The sequence below is a fragment of the Corythoichthys intestinalis genome, chromosome 9, assembly GCF_030265065.1.
Source record: "Corythoichthys intestinalis isolate RoL2023-P3 chromosome 9, ASM3026506v1, whole genome shotgun sequence".
In the NCBI taxonomy this organism is placed as follows: Eukaryota; Metazoa; Chordata; class Actinopteri; order Syngnathiformes; family Syngnathidae; genus Corythoichthys; species Corythoichthys intestinalis.
The window spans coordinates 36097590-36114931 of NC_080403.1; the positions used below are offsets into that span (position 1 = coordinate 36097590).

Sequence of the window (17342 nt, forward strand, 5' to 3'; positions counted from 1 at the left end):
TGGTTTAAATTATTTGGTAAAAATTGGTTTCAATTGCTCTTTAAGTCTCCTTAGGCAGAGGGTTCACTTACTTATTTTCCCCCTTCTGTCATTGTTTGCATGCTATACTCATTAAAATATGAAAACCTATAAATATTTGGGTGGTTTTAGTTAAATCAGACACTGTTTTTTTTTTATCAACTGTGTGATTTTGACATAGATCAGATCACATTTGATAGTGATTTAATGCTGAAATGTGAGAAATTCCAAAAAAGGTCATGTACTTTTTCATATCACTGTAATAGTGGTAGTTGGAGAGAAATGTATTCAGGTGGTGTAAAGAGTTTGAGAATCATTCTTCTCTGAAGAAGCAAATAATAGACTACAACTATTTATTTTGGTTTGTGTCCCAACTACAACAATTCTAAAAATGTGCGTTTTGCGTGTTGTGGTTTTCCGTCCCCCCTCGTGCGGCGCGTTCACAAGGTGCAGAGCGTCACGTGACTTCATCTCCATGACAACTGTTGTCGCGTGTAAATTTACCTGACACTGGTAAACTGAGATTTCTGAGGTTGAGTGAGAATTGACGAGGGTGAAATTGGTCTCATCTACACTACGTTGGCTCGTGCTGTCTTCAAAGTTGTAAAGGTCGCATTATAACGACATTTTGAAGTTGATGCATTGCGACATCAGGCTAACTTTTTTTTTTTTTTGCCGGTTTTGGAGAGAACGGATCCCTGATCTCTGCAGGTATGTTTCCATTTTCATATTCCATGCAGCGCCATAACGTACTGACGACGAATATTACATCATCTTACGTTTGGTTGTAGTAGGCTCCACATAATGGCGTTAATTTTAAATGATCCCTATATTTCAATAGATATAATTGTGATTAATTTATTATTTGCATTAAAATACTCGTACATTAAATTTGTCATCTTTTGGCAGTTTAAAGTTATTATATACACTATTTGGCGAGGCTGAATTTGCGAGTGACAAGCACAATAACATGCCCCCCCCCCCCCACCCCATTCTATTATTTGCAATTACCCGAGTAGTGTACTTCTGCATCTCGCGTCCTCTTTTATCTAGTCATAGATTACATCAATGGGTTCATCAAAGATGAACATTTTTCAATTTATTTATGGCTAAATGACGTATTTAGGAGCAACGTTATCAATGACAAAGCGCGTAATGCAAACCATTACGTAATCATCTATGACGTCGACTTGTCCAACCGCTAAATTAAAACATAAAATTAAAAATAAAAAAAAATGGAACTCCGTTTGAGTGGCCAAACAAAGCTGACGCTCTCAATAGGATATAGAAAAAATGTTCAAAAACAAATTAAAAAATATTGAGATAGTCATCTGCTTTTTTTGTTTTGCTAACTGTAGCCATTACCTCACTGAGCTGCCTACGTCAACACAAGTCGTGAACGTCAGCAAACGTTCTGTGTTATTCTGGAAAAACGCCAACATAAGGTATGTCAAAACCTCTCAACTCTACACTTGGACAAAGTAACAAACAATGAAATCATTCATGTTAGAGCGCTGCGTTGCCCTTCTAATGCTATTTTAATATAGCCCTATATATATATATATATATATATATATATAGACAATTTTATAATGCACGTAATCGTTTGGAAATTGCGTGAATAATTGATCTCTTACGTTTCAGGGACAGTGGTCACTGCAGCTGACAGCTAGGTTTTAATTTCATGCCTAGTTATAAAATTACTTGAGAAAAGAATCCTGATTTAGGTTAGCATAATTCATGCATGAAAGGGTCAATGAGATACAAACACACTGTGCATGTGTATTAACCAGAGGTGGGGAGAGTAGCCAAACATTGTACTCAAGAGTAGCGTTACTTCTAAACAATATTTCTCAAGTAGTCATCCAAAAAATGTACTCACGTACAAGTAAAAAAAGTATTTGGTGAAAAGGACACTCAAGTAATGAGTAACATTGTGATTAACTGCTTACAAATGTATTTATTTATTTCTCAGCACAGTTTTCTATATGAACTGTTGTTACAAAGATACTGCACAATAACTAGGGTTGTTCCGATCATGTTTTTTTGCTCCCGATCCGATCCCGATCGTTTTAGTTTGAGTATCTGCCGATCCCGATATTTCCCGATCAGATTGCTTTTTTTTTTTGCTCCCGATTCAATTCCAATCATTCCCAATATTTTTTCCGGATCATATACATTTTGGCAATGCATTAAGAAAAAAATGAATAAAACTCGGACGAATATATACATTCAACATACAGTACATAAGTACTGTATTTGTTTATTATGACAATAAATCCTCAAGATGGCATTTACATAATAACATTCTTTCTGTGAGAGGGATCCACAGATAGAAAGACTTGTAATTCTTAAAGGATAAATGTGACTTTTTATATTGTGACTAAACATTGCCATCTAGTGTATTTGTTGAGCTTTCAGTAAATGATACTGTAGCCATTTAACTTCTGCCCAAATGCATGATGGGAAGTGAAACCATGACTGTGCGTCGTGGTACCAATTGATATATCTTCTCTGCGTTGGAAAATAACATAGGGTGGTAAGAAAAAGATCAACTACTACCTTTCTTCCCCACATTGCTTCCCACGATTATTCTAATCGTTGGGAGAGGGTTTGTAAGGCTTAAGCCATTTAAAAAAGGCTTCAAAGGCTGCCAAAATTCACTCTACTCATTTTTCGCTGCCTTTTAGCTCTATATACTGTATGGGTAAAATGGCGCTATTATAGATTGAACGCGACAATGCGTGAGTCGGTTGTACAGCGCATGCGTTAATTGTGTTAAATATTGTAACGTGATAAATGTAAAAAATATTAATTTTCGCCGTTAACGCGATAAATTTGATAACCCTACCTTAAGCTTAAACTAAAGACTCTGGAAGAGTGTAACACATTATGTCTGTAACGTTAAATACAATTAGAAAATTTTAATTTTAATTAAAAAAAAAAAAAAAAAATATATATATATATATATATATATATATATATATATATATATATATATATATATATATTTAAAAAAGGCACATCCGATATTTTTTTGCCAATTCCGATACTTTGAAAATGACGTGATCGGACCGAATCTATTGATCGGGACATCTCTAACAAAAACCCATGACATAACCACATTAAGCTAAAGGGAAAAAAAAATAATAATAATTGAATTCTGGAGAGCATGAGTGCCCTCTAGTGGAGAAAATAGTTCCTAGTCTGAATGGTGAATAGTTCCTTCATAGTTACTATTATGAAATTAAAAGGATGTTGTAGTGGACCAAACATACACAAAGACACTGGTGTTTCAACCGAGGTGAAAATTCAATTTAATAAAAGTCACAAAAGAAACAGTATAACAAAATATCTTGGGTCCAACATAACAGAGGTCAACATAACAAAAGGCTTCAACCAAACTGACCTCCAGACCCATCTCTGGGGCTGCTTAAATAAGGCCAGACTCTGCTGATGACCACCTGAAGGAGGTATGACAAATTAAGCAAACATGGTCAACTTAATAAAAACAACAGATGGAAAAATTACATTAACTTCAAACAATAATTAACTAATGTGCATTTAAACAAACAGTGAAAACTTTACCGCAAACTGTCATAAAATCAACTTGAATACCTCCCCACCCCACCCTCCCTCCAAAATGGTAGGTGCCAGATTTTACACAGCTGTGGTCGTTACCTCAAATTAGAAAATGAAATCCAGTAAACATTCAGACAAATATTCACTAAAGTGTGTACCCATTAGAAAATACCTGTCCAATTGTCCCCCCAAAAATATCACATAAATAATTAACTACATCTTGAAACCACTAAATTGTGACTAAATTGTGGTGGTAGTGGGAGCCACCACAGATCTGATCTCTGGTTTTCCATTGTCAATCGGTGCAAAATAAAGACTGGGGGTGAGGTTAAAATCTGTGCGTTCGAGTCAGGTTGGGGGCAGCGCTTTATGTCAAATACTTCATTTTTTTATGGTGCTTTAAAGATGCCACGTGATTGAACAGGCTGGAGTCATCATAGAACTGAAAGCTTGCGTCTGACAGGTATAATGGAGCCATGTGATTATTGTTGGGACGTCTCATTGGTGAAACTGGTAGAGCTCCTCTTGGTATTGCCGGCAAAAAAAATCAAATATGAAGAATAAAGAGGAAAAATGTAATGACTCTTTTGTAGTCCGAAGCAAGAGTTTTTTTTCCACAAATCTACTCAAGTAACAGTAAAAACTATGGCTTAGTAAAACTACTCTTGGAAGTACATTTTTCTCTAAAAGTTACTCAAGTAAATGTAACGGAGAACATGTAACGGGTTACTATCGACTTCTGGTATTATTAACTATTGTGCGAATATTATTGAAACACTGATAGTTACATATGCGTATGATATTCATAAGTAGGGATGTTCCATTCCGATCACGTGATTGGAAATCGAGCCAATCGCGCCATTTTTTAGAGGATCGGAAGTGAGTGAAAAGGATTGGGTTTTTAATTTAAAAAAATATTCATGTTTTTCTGCTTCATGCTTGTACATCCTCTCACTCTCCCTCCTGCTGCTTTTTTTGGTCAGCAGTGTAGCTGGAATTTTTCCACTTAAAGTTAACGATGATTGACAGGTTTGTAGTTTTGATCTGGCGAGTAAAGACTCTGTAGCGCTACGATCAAAGGCACAAATGTGTTAATCATCGTTTAATCAATTTTCGTCGTCGAGAGGCTGTTCTCGGCAGCGTGAGCGTCAAAGTGTGAGTGAATTTGAGTGGACTCACTCATATGAATTATATGAATGTTTTGAAGAGTGATTAAAAGTAAGGCATTAAAGGTGATGCAATGAAAAATGGGTACGCGGCGTACGCCTACATTTTGTGCTGGTGCACCTTAAGAAAAAAGTTAGGTGCACCAGTGCAACCAATGCACAAAGTAAGTGAGGACCCTTGGCAATATACTGTATATCACAATTAGTGCTGCAACGATTAATCGCTTAAATCGAGTATTCGATTAGAAAAAAATATTCGAATTAAATTTTTTTGCTTCGAGTATTCGTTTAATTAAAATGGCATTGTAATGGTTTGTTTTGAAAGTGTTTGCATTAGTTTTATTGATTAGTGTGGATACACTGCCCTCTGGTCTGCCTCATTTCACACGGCTGAATCCAACTGCTCCCTGTTAAGACCAACGTGAACTAAGTTTTTGTTTGAGCTGATGTTTTTTAATGCATTCATAATTATTTTATAGGTATACTTAGCTGGTGTGTGGGAATATGTGTCTGAACCATTTGTTAAGAGCATTGCAAAAAAAAAAAACAGAAAAAACCGTTAGCATTTTTTAGCATTTAAGCTAGTGGACTTTTGCTATTTAAGTTAGCCAATTGTTCTTTTGTTGTATTTAGATCATTTATTTACCGTTTTTCATACAGTTTGAGGCTCAGCTCAGGTATTTTAAGTTTTCATGTTCCTTATCCGATTACTCGATTATTCGAACTAACTAGCTCATCGATTAATCGACTACTAAAATAATTGATAGCTGCACCCCTAATCACAATGTTAATTTTTCCAATATCATTCAGGCCCAATATATGTTTTTTTACTTTTTAAGGGCTAAAAAGTAACAAAATAATCCAGAAATACAATGGCATTGCCAAAAGATACAAAAATATATACGTTTTATACTCCGCAACACTCATGGAAACAGCGGAAGAGAAGGTACTGTAAACAGTGCAGTACTGTAACATGTTTGGAACTTTTGTTCAAATAAAAACCATTAAAAAAACAAAAGAAAGCCTTTTTTTCTGGTAACTGAGACTCGGATTCGGGTGCAAAAATATGCGATCAGGACATCCCTATTCAAAAGTTTATACAAAGTAAAATTAAGTCCACCTTGTATTAGGCGTGGGAACCTTTGTGTACCTCATGAGACTAGGTTGTCCCAATAACATATTTATACAAGTGAGTCCAAGTCACTTGATTTTAAGGATCTGCCGATACAGAGTCCCAATCTGATGCCTCAGAAATGTATTGAAGGGGAAAAAAAGCACATTCAAATGGCTTGTTTCCCCCCCAAATTAAACAAAGCTATACCGACATTATAGCCATTAAAGAAAGGTTATAACAGCGGTTTCAACAGGGGGGAAAAAATGACAAACCCCCTATTTAGCAACATAAAACAAGTTTGCAAGCTAATTACATTTAAATATTTTTGATTTACATAAATAAACTACGGTAAATAAGCTGGTGATCATATGTGATCAACTGATCTAATCTTAGTTGTGTTTTTCTTATCTTTCTTTTGGTGGCTCGGTGTTATACCTTTTTTTTTTTTTTTTTTTTTTTTTTTTTAATACAGTAAGTTACTTTAGTTAAGATTGAGATGGAGGGAAAACGGCTGCCTGGTTTTGGGACATTTGGCCCCCATTCATCCCAACCATCTTCGAGAGGCAAGCAGTCAGTCCAAAGTCACAGAAGCACGCTACCTCCTGTCAGGAAAGGTCGCAAGAATAAACAGAGGGGGCTCTACTCTGATGTTTTCACTACTTTAAGGTTTAAGGTAAAAATACCGACAAAATGCAATTGAAAGTGTCGTTTTTCTTGTTTTGTGTAATATTCTTGTGGTGTACATGTTAATTCCTAATTGCTGATTAGACCTCTGCAGAGGAAGAGGACCCCCAGCAGTGCATATTCACATCTGACTTAAGTGATGATGATGACGATTCAGAAGGTAAGAAAGCTTTTTTGTCAATTAACAGTTAATACCAAGGTCCAGAAAAGCAATATGTAAAGCCGAGCATTATATTTTAGTCCTAAATATTTTAGCCAATAATAAGTTTTACCTTTTACTGTATATGTGTGTTATCGCCTACTTGTACTCCTCTAACAAAATTCATGTTGACTTTTCACATGATAGAACTTAAAATTTATTTATTTATTTTTTTAAAATCAAATTAAGAATAAATAGATTCACCGTGTGGTGTCACATGTAAGAATTTCAATCCATGTGATTGTTCTTTGCATTTCCTGTGTCCCATAAAAATCAGAGTAGCTGCACAAGTTAGGAATAAGATAAGCAGAAAAAATGTTTTGCTTTTTGAATCAAAATTGTTTTTTAAAATAATCAAATGGGTCTGTATTGAATGTTCAATGATATGCTGTTTGATTTGATTTGCATGTCTCGTTTGTTTCCTTAGAGTCAAGCTCAAAGTCTCCATTTGCCCATTACAAATTTGATGACAAAGACTATTATGGCCCTTTGTCTAAGCAATTACTTACTTCTTACTTCAACCGTGGTGGGGATACACCCAAAGTCCAGATGCCCTTCAAAACCATTCCTGGTAGAAGCCCCCGTGATTTGACCAAAGAGAGGTACTTTATGTTTTGCTTTGTGTGAGCAAGAACTTTTTATTACTGTTCCTCTCCCATTTGGTAGTATTGCAGCTATTCACATGAAAAAAGTACTAAGGAATGGAACATATTCCGCCTTGGATATCTCCAGTGTTTATAATGAGAATTTACAGCGATCTCTCTTTTTTTTTTTTAGTTTAATGGGGACCAGAACCCGCTGCAATAAGTGAAAAAAGGAATCATTTTTTTAACAAGAATAAAGTAGAAAAATGCTTGTTCTTATTAAATGCTTAATTGAGTGAGTCCACTCAAATCCACTCAAGCTGCTCACTTACACACAATGAGCTGCAACTGCAACTGTTTAACAAGTTAAACGATGATTGACGTATGCGGCGCTTTGAAATTTGAAATTACTTGCATCTCTGTCAATAATCAAACCTTAACGTCTGTCAATCATCGTTAATTTTAATAGGCAACTCCAGTGCACTGCCTGACCAAGAGAAGTGACAGGAGCGAGAGTGAGGCTATGTCTACACTAGGACGGATAATGGCCTTAAACGTATAATTAGTTAGACTATACAGCATGTCGACTACACTAACTCAAACGTAGTGCGGACAGGTATAAAAAATGTCAGCAAAATACCCTGGAGAAAATTATGTGTCTTAGTGTAGAGGTAGCCTGAGAGACTATGTGATCATTTACTTATTTATTTTTTAACTGAAAAAAAATCTGTGATGGACTGAGGGCGCAAAGTTTGAAACGCAAAGTAGTGAGGGATCACTGTACTGTAATTGCAACCTTTTTGTGAAAATATTGCATCTTCTTCAAAGGTGTCGAAGAGAATATTTGAAGATTGATTTTGAAAAGCTCCTGAGAGAGAAAAATATAGACTCGAACCTTATAATGCCACGTTGTTCGGACAATAATGACTATCAACCCATTGTGTCACCCTATCTTCCGCTTGAGGTGAGTCTGGTATTCCAACACTGTGAGTTTCCCTTGTTTTCTTTTCAAACATTTTCCTCATTAGATATTTGACAATGTGGAGTTTGACTGCCGTACTGCAGAAGACTGGCTTGTCCTGGGTACAACTGAAGGATCACCTGACCGAAAACCAATTCCAGCAAAAGCGTTATTGCCTGCAGATGACCAAGTATCATTCGGTGTGAAAGAATAAACATTTGTATACAGATGGATAAAAAGGACTATTTTGTCAAATAATTTAATCTCTCATCAGAAAGTGGACGACCTCCTCCAACATTGGAGTATAGCTGGCATTTAGTTGGAGTTCTTGGCTACAATAGTGAGAAATGTCAATACCTGGTAGAAAAGGTTTTCCCAAACAGCAATCTAAAAGAAGGAGAAAAGAATTCTCCTGGTAATCTTCTTTGCTTTTACACATCCATTGCACAACTAGCCTTGTGTTTTACCGTAGAAACCTGTTTGTATGTTTTATTTACTGTTGTTCAGATGCAAAGTGCCTGCAAACAGGCAACAGACACTGGATTCCTAGAATCAGGCTCTTGTTCAGTGCCGAGGACCCACGTGTCTTTGTCCAGCGGATCCAGTTTGCTATGCGCCTAAGACAGAACTCAGAGGCCCTCATCCTCTATAACTTGACTGTGGACTGTATGCCTATCTGGGATGAAACACCATCTATTGATCCGCAATGTCTCCACCGTATAAAAAGCCGTGCACTCTCAGGCTCTGGCCTCAAATCATATATGTAAGTGAACCTTACTGGTTTCTCAATCTTTCTTGAGTTTATTTAATCGGTAAAGAGATTTTTTTCTCTTTCTGTAGTGTTAAAGAATGTGCAGAGAGACTGGCCAGGGAGGTCAAGTTGGAATATGATCGCACTATGAATCGCTTCATCTTGGACAAAAGTGTAATAAGTCACCCACAGGAGTTTTCACATATCATGGTGCCACTGAAGGAAAAGGAGCACGTGCCCCTTAAAGGTACAAGAGGATTGTGTACATTTTAATTCAGATTTTAGCTGCTGGTCATACTTGAATTTAACCTAACTTTTTCTTGTGCAGGTTGCGTAACACTTCCTCCTTTTGACTACAGGAAGAACAGAGCTGCATTCCTCACTAAGTCCATGCTGACAGAGCCAAAAGTGATCTGTACATTATCGGAAATAAGGTTTGAGTGCAACAAACTAGCAACTATGAAACTGTTCAATGTCTCTTTAACTAAACCGATGCGACTGGATGAGTTTGAAGCTAACCAGACCCAAATGCAAACTCAGGTATTGTAAACTGTCAACGTACCAGCGCAACAAATGCATTTTGTAATTGTTTCAACCATCCTTCAGATTAGCTTGTTTCTTCGAGAGGCATGGTTGCTCACTGTGACTTACAGCCTCCGACACAACCTCCAAACAATTGGCAAAGGCGCGTACAACATGAATGAGACTCAGTGGGATATGCACAACGTGTCTAAGCTGAACAAACTGTTGGCTGTGGTGCACTACAACCTTCAAGACACTCTGCGCAACCTTGTTGAAGACTCATTACTCTGCCTGAGCAAGCTGATTTTGGATGCTTGCTGCAGTGTGCTAACATGCTCTGATGACCTGGTGTGGGGGAATGACTACATCACTAGTCCCTACAAGTAAGGGAGCGTTCTTGCACCTGGTAATCTGAACTGGAATAGGAATGGACATACAGGTAGTCCCCGGGTCATGACGCACCCGAGTTATGTGATTCTAACTTTACGACGCTGGAGTCTTGTCGGCCACTCTGTCACCGGTCGCGTAAACAGTACCTACTCCTTGTCATGTCAGGATTCCCTCCTCCCCTAGAAGGGTCGCCGCCGTTCTGCAGTTCCTGATGGAGTCAGGTCCCACTTCCCTGTTCTCATGCTGCTGCTGCTGCTGCTTCCTCCCACCCCGGACTCCTCTTTCGAGTCCCGATCTGTTTTTTTGAGTTAGGATAGTGGTCTCAAGTTAAGAGAGAAGATGCTGCTGACCTGAGCGGCCATGTTATCTCCCTTCTCTCACCTCCCTATTCTTTCCACAGCGCCCTTTTCGCTCAGCCAGGTGACTCACTCACAAGTAGGGATGGGAATTGAGAATCAGTTCCATTAGAGAACCGGATCCCTGCGTTTCAATTCCATGGAATCATTTGGCAGTTTATCTGACGATTCGCTTATAAATTCCAACCAGCACGTATTACATCACGTGATTTACGTACGTTAGACACACTCGATTCAGCAAGTAAGAGTACATGATTAATCAAAAAGTTATTTTTCATCATGTGTAATCTGGAGCGCTGTCGCCGAGTGATGTTTGCATTGATTTTCACAGGCCAATTCATTATTCATGAAACTACTTAAAGAAATGGTAATATTTCCCAAAAAGTCTATTAATGGGTCTATCGTATTCCTCGTCGAATACTCTATAAGAAAAATATCACATATATGTATCTAAAAAAAATCCTAAACGATGTTATTAATCATTTTAATACTCATTTCGCTCGGTAGTCCACCAGTTTTTTTTTTTTTTTTTTTTTTTTCGGAATAATTTGAATTTGGTGGGTTGTCGGGCCAATCTGACTACTGATTTCACACAAAAGTATATACTGTACCTCCGCATCCGATGGTATTTTTGTGTTGCTACGACTAACGGAAGAGGATGTTCCAAATTACTTCCCGAAATGCACCTGACGACTACAGCCAATCAGAGTATTTTTGCCTGTAATTCAAGATAGGATGGTCCCATGGATCCCAAACCACCTTTATTTTACTCAGTATCAAAAGGCCTTTCCATAGAGTACCCCAACTATGTCTAGGAAGTTAACAAATCCAAGTTAACGTAGGATTGTGCTAAAATTCCTCTAATGTTGTATGAGATCCGACCGTCCTTATTTAATTACACCAACCTAATTATAAACTTGTTAATATTTACAACAAAAGAGATACTCTGTCCCTGCTGTCTGGAGGGCTATAATACATGTTTTTGGACAGTTATTTTGAGATTCAGGAGTTATCTTGGGTACTTAAAGGGTTAATTCCGACTGAAGCGGAAATTTGGGTTATATTGCCAGCCTAGGACTGGAACTCGTTCGTAATGTGGGGACTACCTGTATTTGTCTTTAACAACCTTATAATGTTGCCTAATTTGGAAATACTGAAACCTTTGCATATGAATCAGATCATAGGAGATCATAGTTTTCATTCGTCCCTTAGGACAATATTATTTATTTTTAAGGTGTGAAATGACAGCTTTTAATGGCGTAGTGTGTTATTTACGAGAGTTCAGCACAGGCAGATTCATGTACAGTAAATATCTTTATAAATTGTATGATTATTTTGTACATTTTTGCACAGGCCAAAGAACAAACCTCTGTTCCAGGTGGACTTGGTTTTGAATGAGACAGGTGTATCTTACAGTACACCTCTGGAGAATTTTGAGACCACTATTTCAAACCTGTTCAATGAGGGCATTCTGGTTACACACAATATACCAATGCTTGATAAGGTAAAGTTACACTACAAATTAACTGAAAGGTCAATGAATGAATTTAAAAACTGCTTATGGTAAATGTGTATATTTCTAATAGTGGAGAGATTTTAATGGCAATTATTATTCTGTTTGCTTTTAGAGTAATACACTCCTCAGAGCAAAAGTTTTTTTGTCCTGTGACAGTATATCAGTTTCAGATACACATAAGATAACACCCAGACCTATTTCTGCTTTTTAGCCGCTAGTTAGGACACCAAAAATGTGACATAAGTAATCTTTTCCACAAATCATTTTTTGAACGAGTCAACTTAAACATAGCCACATATACTGTATACTGTATGTTTATCGGTATACTGGGGGAAATATTTACCATTTTCATGAGAAAAACAGAGTAATTGTGTCCTAAGTTTGGCTTCATTAAAATTCCATAACGGGTAGATATGCTTGGTGTCAAATGTCGCTAACTCTTTTATCGATGTCATCAGGCTCGTACAACGAACGATTGAAGCTCCATACTTCTGCTTATTTCATGGAAATAAATCATTTATGTATATTAAAAAAAAAATCATTATCGTGGTGTCTAAAACAAAACATTTATTTATAGTTCATAGGGTGACCAAACATCCTCTTTTGCCCGGACATGTCCACTTTTCACATCCTGTCCGGGGCGTCCGACGGGGTTTTATAAATTTATGAAAATGTCCGGTTTTCATTATTTTTCACGGGACCAATTAGCATGTGTTGGAAATGACTGACGCTTTGCACAGAATACTACGGTACTGTGCTGCCTGTGAGTTCTTCTTAGAGAGCCTGCCCAGTTGTTAAGACTTTTATTAAGATCAATACATATATAATCAAATGCTCACGTAGCCAAAAGAGTAATTAAGACAAAATTACTTTTCTTCTACTTTGGATACAAATTTGTGCATGTGTACGCAGTCACAGAAAGGCTTTAACATGGCGTCAACTGTCAAATCTCATTCACAAACAAACCTTCGTCACAACAGGAGCTCACATGCTATCGGTATGTACACTTGCTAAACTTACTTTTCGGCATCTGTTGACTTTGGTCAGAGCTTTGTACTAGTGTGATCTGTAAAATCCTGTTTGGTGTCGCATCGTTGCGCTGCCGATAATTGTATTATTGTAATTGTTAAATTGTTACGTTACGCAACGTCTATTACGTCGAGTGGCTAACCGTGAGCACTAACACTGGGCATTCAACTCAGCTGTCATCCAACACATTTGCATGACAGCTTTCGGAGATCAGCACAACACTAATTTGTAAGGTAATGTTCATGAGAAATAACTGCACTTTGTGTGCCAAATTGTTGTGGACACCATGCAACATCCGTTACACCTACATAAAACCAGAGCTATGTTGTGATTCAGTTTTCAGAATCTCATCATCAATATGCTATCCTTACTTACGGTGTATGTTTTGTATTACTGTATGAGCTGTGATCTCTGAAAAGTTCTTGCCACTTGGCATTTTGAATCTGACTCCATTTGTAACATTCTTGTGTATCAGTATTGGAAACATGCAAATATATTTTTTAATATACTGTAACCAACTTCTCTCTTTCTCTATTTATTTTTCTAGTTATTAATGAAGAAGCTATTATTTGGTAATGATCCAGTGCTGGATTCCGTGCATCTTTGTGAACCAAAAGTAACGCAGTTGAGAGAAAAAATCTGCTTAGCTCTCAAGAAAGCAATCATCCCCCTCAAGGCTTACGCTGCAGAATACACAAAATTCATTGAGCTGTACAGCTTGGACATAGACAATCACTTCACGTAATTGTGTTTTCCTGTAGAAGAGTTTAACAGCATCCCCACAAGGCTATTAATCAGACCCAGACGTTCACCCTCTCTACAGGTGTGCTACTGATGATGAGAAGACATCCAAGGTAGTGAAGACAGAAGTGGAACAGCATCTCAAAGACAAGGAAGAGCTCAAAAGCTCCCTGCCAGCCTCCATTATTATTGGTGCTTTTATTGTACATGTCGAGGGAGTACGCAAGAATCTCGTCACCAAGAAAACGACATTAGCCATTGCAACACTGGAGCACCATGCTGAAAAGCTGAGGAAGAATATGGAAGATGTAGGTCATTTTGCAGAAATGTATGACACTTAAAGTGTTTTAACATGTTATATGTAGTGCTGCAATGATTAATCAAATAACTCGAGTAATTCGATTAGAAAACAGCTTCGAATCAAATTTAGCTGCTTAGAGTATTTGTTTAATTAGAGTGGCATTGTAACGGTTTTGAAAGTGTTTACATTTAGTTTTATTGTTTTGGGTGGACACACTGCCCTCTAGTGGTGACAGTGAATATAACAACTCATTTAACATGGCTGAATCCAGATGCTTAAGACCAACATAAGGTAAGTTTTTCTTTGAGCTAATATGTTTTTTTAAGCTTTCATAATTCAGTTTATAGGTGTATTTAGCTGTCTTTTGTGGGAATATGTGTTTTAGCGATTTGTTAAGAGCATTGTAAAAAAAAAAAAAAAACATTTTATAGCATTTATGCTAGCGACTAAGAACAGGTATTCTAATTTATTTTAATATGAAAGTGCAATTCTGCATAGTTTGAAGAAACACGTTTTATTTTATGTTCACATTTAATGCTCTTTTGAAAGTGCAATGGTAGCAAGCCTTTGTTTTACATCTCCTAAAATTCATCCTGCAACACATTAAATGTTCCAAATCCATTTACTCGATTATTCGAACTAACAAATTGATAAGTTAATCAACAACTAATATAATCGATAGCTGCAGCCCTAGATATGTATATATAACAATCGTCGCCTCGCCCACCTGGGCGGGATAGTCTCTCCTTTCAAACTCGGGTCCTCTAATAATATATACAGATATACTGTATATGTGTATATATATATGTTTGTGTATATATATATATATATTTATTCATTAGGGCTGTCAAATGATTAAAATTTTTAATCGAGTCAATCACAGCTTAAAAATTAATCGTAATTCATCGCAATTCAAACCATCTATAAAATATGCCACATTTTTCTGTAAATGATTGTTGGAATGGAAAGATAAGGCACAAGATGGATATATACATTCAACAAACGGTACATAAGGACTGTAGTGGGCATTTCACTCTACTGTCATTTAAATCTGTCTATGCTGTCCTCACTCCGAAGCATCTACTTTTTCCAAAGCTAGACAGCTAGTTAACGACGCCTTAATAATCAGACTTCTTCCTTTTTCATGTGATTTATTAATAAAATGGCCTCAAACCATTGTCCTCTTTAGACCGTCGTAAAATTACAAAAAAAAAGTACACAAGCATTGCATTAGCAACAACGTTAGCTTAGCACGCTATACAGGTTCACTAAACATAAACAAAAAGCGTCTCATACCAAAAACATAACATTTCGCTTACTAACGTAATATGTACATTCTTTACAACAACCATACTAATGGACAAATCTTGTCCAAGGATCATATAAGCACAACATTACAACGTAGGCGTCAGCCCGAGACGTCGTGCAGCCATATTGAACTGGCAAGAAAACAATAAACCATGTCGCAAAGCGACCACAAGAGTTCGCTGTTAAACAGCACAAAAAGCCTTGCTGTAAAACTTACCAAAAGGCAGAATACATGTCTGAGCGGGACATGTGTGTTAATTGCGTCAAATATTTTAACGTGATTAATTTAAAAAATTAATTACCGCGCGTTAACGCGATAATTTTGACAGCGTGTGTGTGTGTGTGTTTATATATATATATATATATATATATATATATATATATATATATATATATATATATATATATATATACACACATATACAGTTGTGGTCAAAAGTTTACATACACTTGTGAAGAACATAATGTCATGGCTCTCTTGAGTTTCCAGTTATTTCTACAACTCTGATTTTTCTCTGATAGCGTGATTAGAACAGATACTTCTTTGTCACAAAAAACATTCATGAAGTTTGGTTCTTTTATGACTTTATTATGGGTGAACAGAAAAAAGTGATAAAATCTGCTGGGTCAAAAATATACATACAGCAGCACTAACATTTGGTAACATGTCCCTTGGCCATTTTCACTTCAATTAGGCGCTTTTGGAAGCCATCCACAAGCTTCTGGCAAGCTTCTGGTTGAATCTTTGACCACTCCTCTTGACAGAATTGGTGCAGTTCAGTTAAATTTGATGGCTTTCTGACATGGACTTGTTTCTTCAGCATTGTCCACAAGTTCTCAATGGGGTTTAAGTCAGGACTTTGGGAAGGCCATTCGAAAACCTTGATTCTAGCCTGATTTAGCCATTCCATTACCACTTTTGATGTGTGTTTGGGGTCATTGTCCTGTTGGAACACCCACCTGCGCCCAAGACCCAATCTTCGGGCTGATGACGTTAGGTTATCTTGAAGAATTTGAAGGTAATCCTCCTTCTTCATTATCCCATTTACTCTCTGTAAAGCACCAGTTCCAATGGCAGTAAAATAGCCCCACAGCATAATACTACCACCACCGTGCTTGACGGTAGGCATGGTGTACTTGGGGTTAAAGGCCTCACCTTTTCTCCTCCAAACATATTGCTGGGCATTGTGGCCAAACAGCTCGATTTTTGTTTTGTCTGACCACAGAACTTTCCTCCAAAAGGTCTTATCTTTGTCCATGTAATCAGCAGCAAACTTCAGTCGAGCCTTAAGATGCCGCTTTTGGAGCAAGGGCTTCCTTCTTGCACGGCAGCCTCTCAGTCCATGGAGATAGATGCAAAACACGCTTGACTGTGGACACTGACACCTGTGTTCCAGCAGCTTCTAATTCTTGGCAGATCTGCTTTTTGGTGATTCTCGGTTGAATCTTCACCCTCCTGACCAATTTTCTCTCAGCAGCAGGTGATAGCTTGCATTTTCTTTCTGATCGTGGCAGTGACAAAACAGTGCCATGCACTTTATACTTACAAACAATTGTTTGCACTGTTGCTCTTGGGACCTGCAGTTGCTTTGAAATGGCTCCACTTTTTCTTTAACCCATAATAAAGTCATAAAAGAACCAAACTTCATGAATGTTTTTTGTGACAAAGAAGTATCTGTTCCAATCACTCTATCGGAGAAAAATCAGAGTTGTAGAATTAACTGGAAACTCAAGAGAGCCATGATATTATGTTCTTCACAAGTGTATGTAAACTTTTGACCACAACTGTATATGTATATATATATATATATATATATATATATATATATATATATATATATATATATATATATATATATATATATATATATATATATATATATATATATATATATATATATATGTATATATATATATTAGGGCTGTCAAAATTATCGCGTTAACGGGCGTTAAATAATTTTTAAAATTAATCACGTTAAAATATTTGACGCAATTAACGCACTAGGCCCGCTCAGACAGATTTAAATGTCAGTACAGTGAAAGGCCAACTTGTTAATTGTGTTTTATGGAGTTTTTCCGCCCTCTGCTGGCGCGTGGGTGTGACTTGCATATTTTATGTG

The 17342-nt window shown here is 37.0% G+C and overlaps 1 protein-coding gene across 5 annotated transcripts in view; it reads left to right on the top strand.

Annotated features, from left to right (window-relative positions):
• The first annotated feature begins 671 nt into the window (after positions 1 to 671).
• Positions 672 to 17342, top strand: part of dnah1 (dynein, axonemal, heavy chain 1) — an 82634-nt gene continuing 65963 nt past the window's right edge. For 2 of the 5 annotated variants that reach the window (XM_057845899.1, XM_057845897.1), the window contains exons 1-15: positions 673 to 729; positions 1377 to 1463; positions 6353 to 6553; positions 6649 to 6724; positions 7191 to 7365; positions 8176 to 8311; positions 8376 to 8508; positions 8583 to 8723; positions 8816 to 9071; positions 9149 to 9306; positions 9388 to 9599; positions 9666 to 9964; positions 11681 to 11831; positions 13420 to 13613; positions 13696 to 13921. In XM_057845899.1, coding sequence (XP_057701882.1) covers positions 6377 to 6553; positions 6649 to 6724; positions 7191 to 7365; positions 8176 to 8311; positions 8376 to 8508; positions 8583 to 8723; positions 8816 to 9071; positions 9149 to 9306; positions 9388 to 9599; positions 9666 to 9964; positions 11681 to 11831; positions 13420 to 13613; positions 13696 to 13921 — 2334 coding nt within the window. In that variant the 5' untranslated portion in view covers positions 673 to 729; positions 1377 to 1463; positions 6353 to 6376. Of the gene's footprint in view, positions 730 to 1376; positions 1464 to 6352; positions 6554 to 6648; positions 6725 to 7190; positions 7366 to 8175; positions 8312 to 8375; positions 8509 to 8582; positions 8724 to 8815; positions 9072 to 9148; positions 9307 to 9387; positions 9600 to 9665; positions 9965 to 11680; positions 11832 to 13419; positions 13614 to 13695; positions 13922 to 13964; positions 14206 to 17342 lie in introns of those variants that run through there. The other 3 variants (XR_009064391.1, XM_057845898.1, XM_057845900.1) reach the window with 3 other exon arrangements.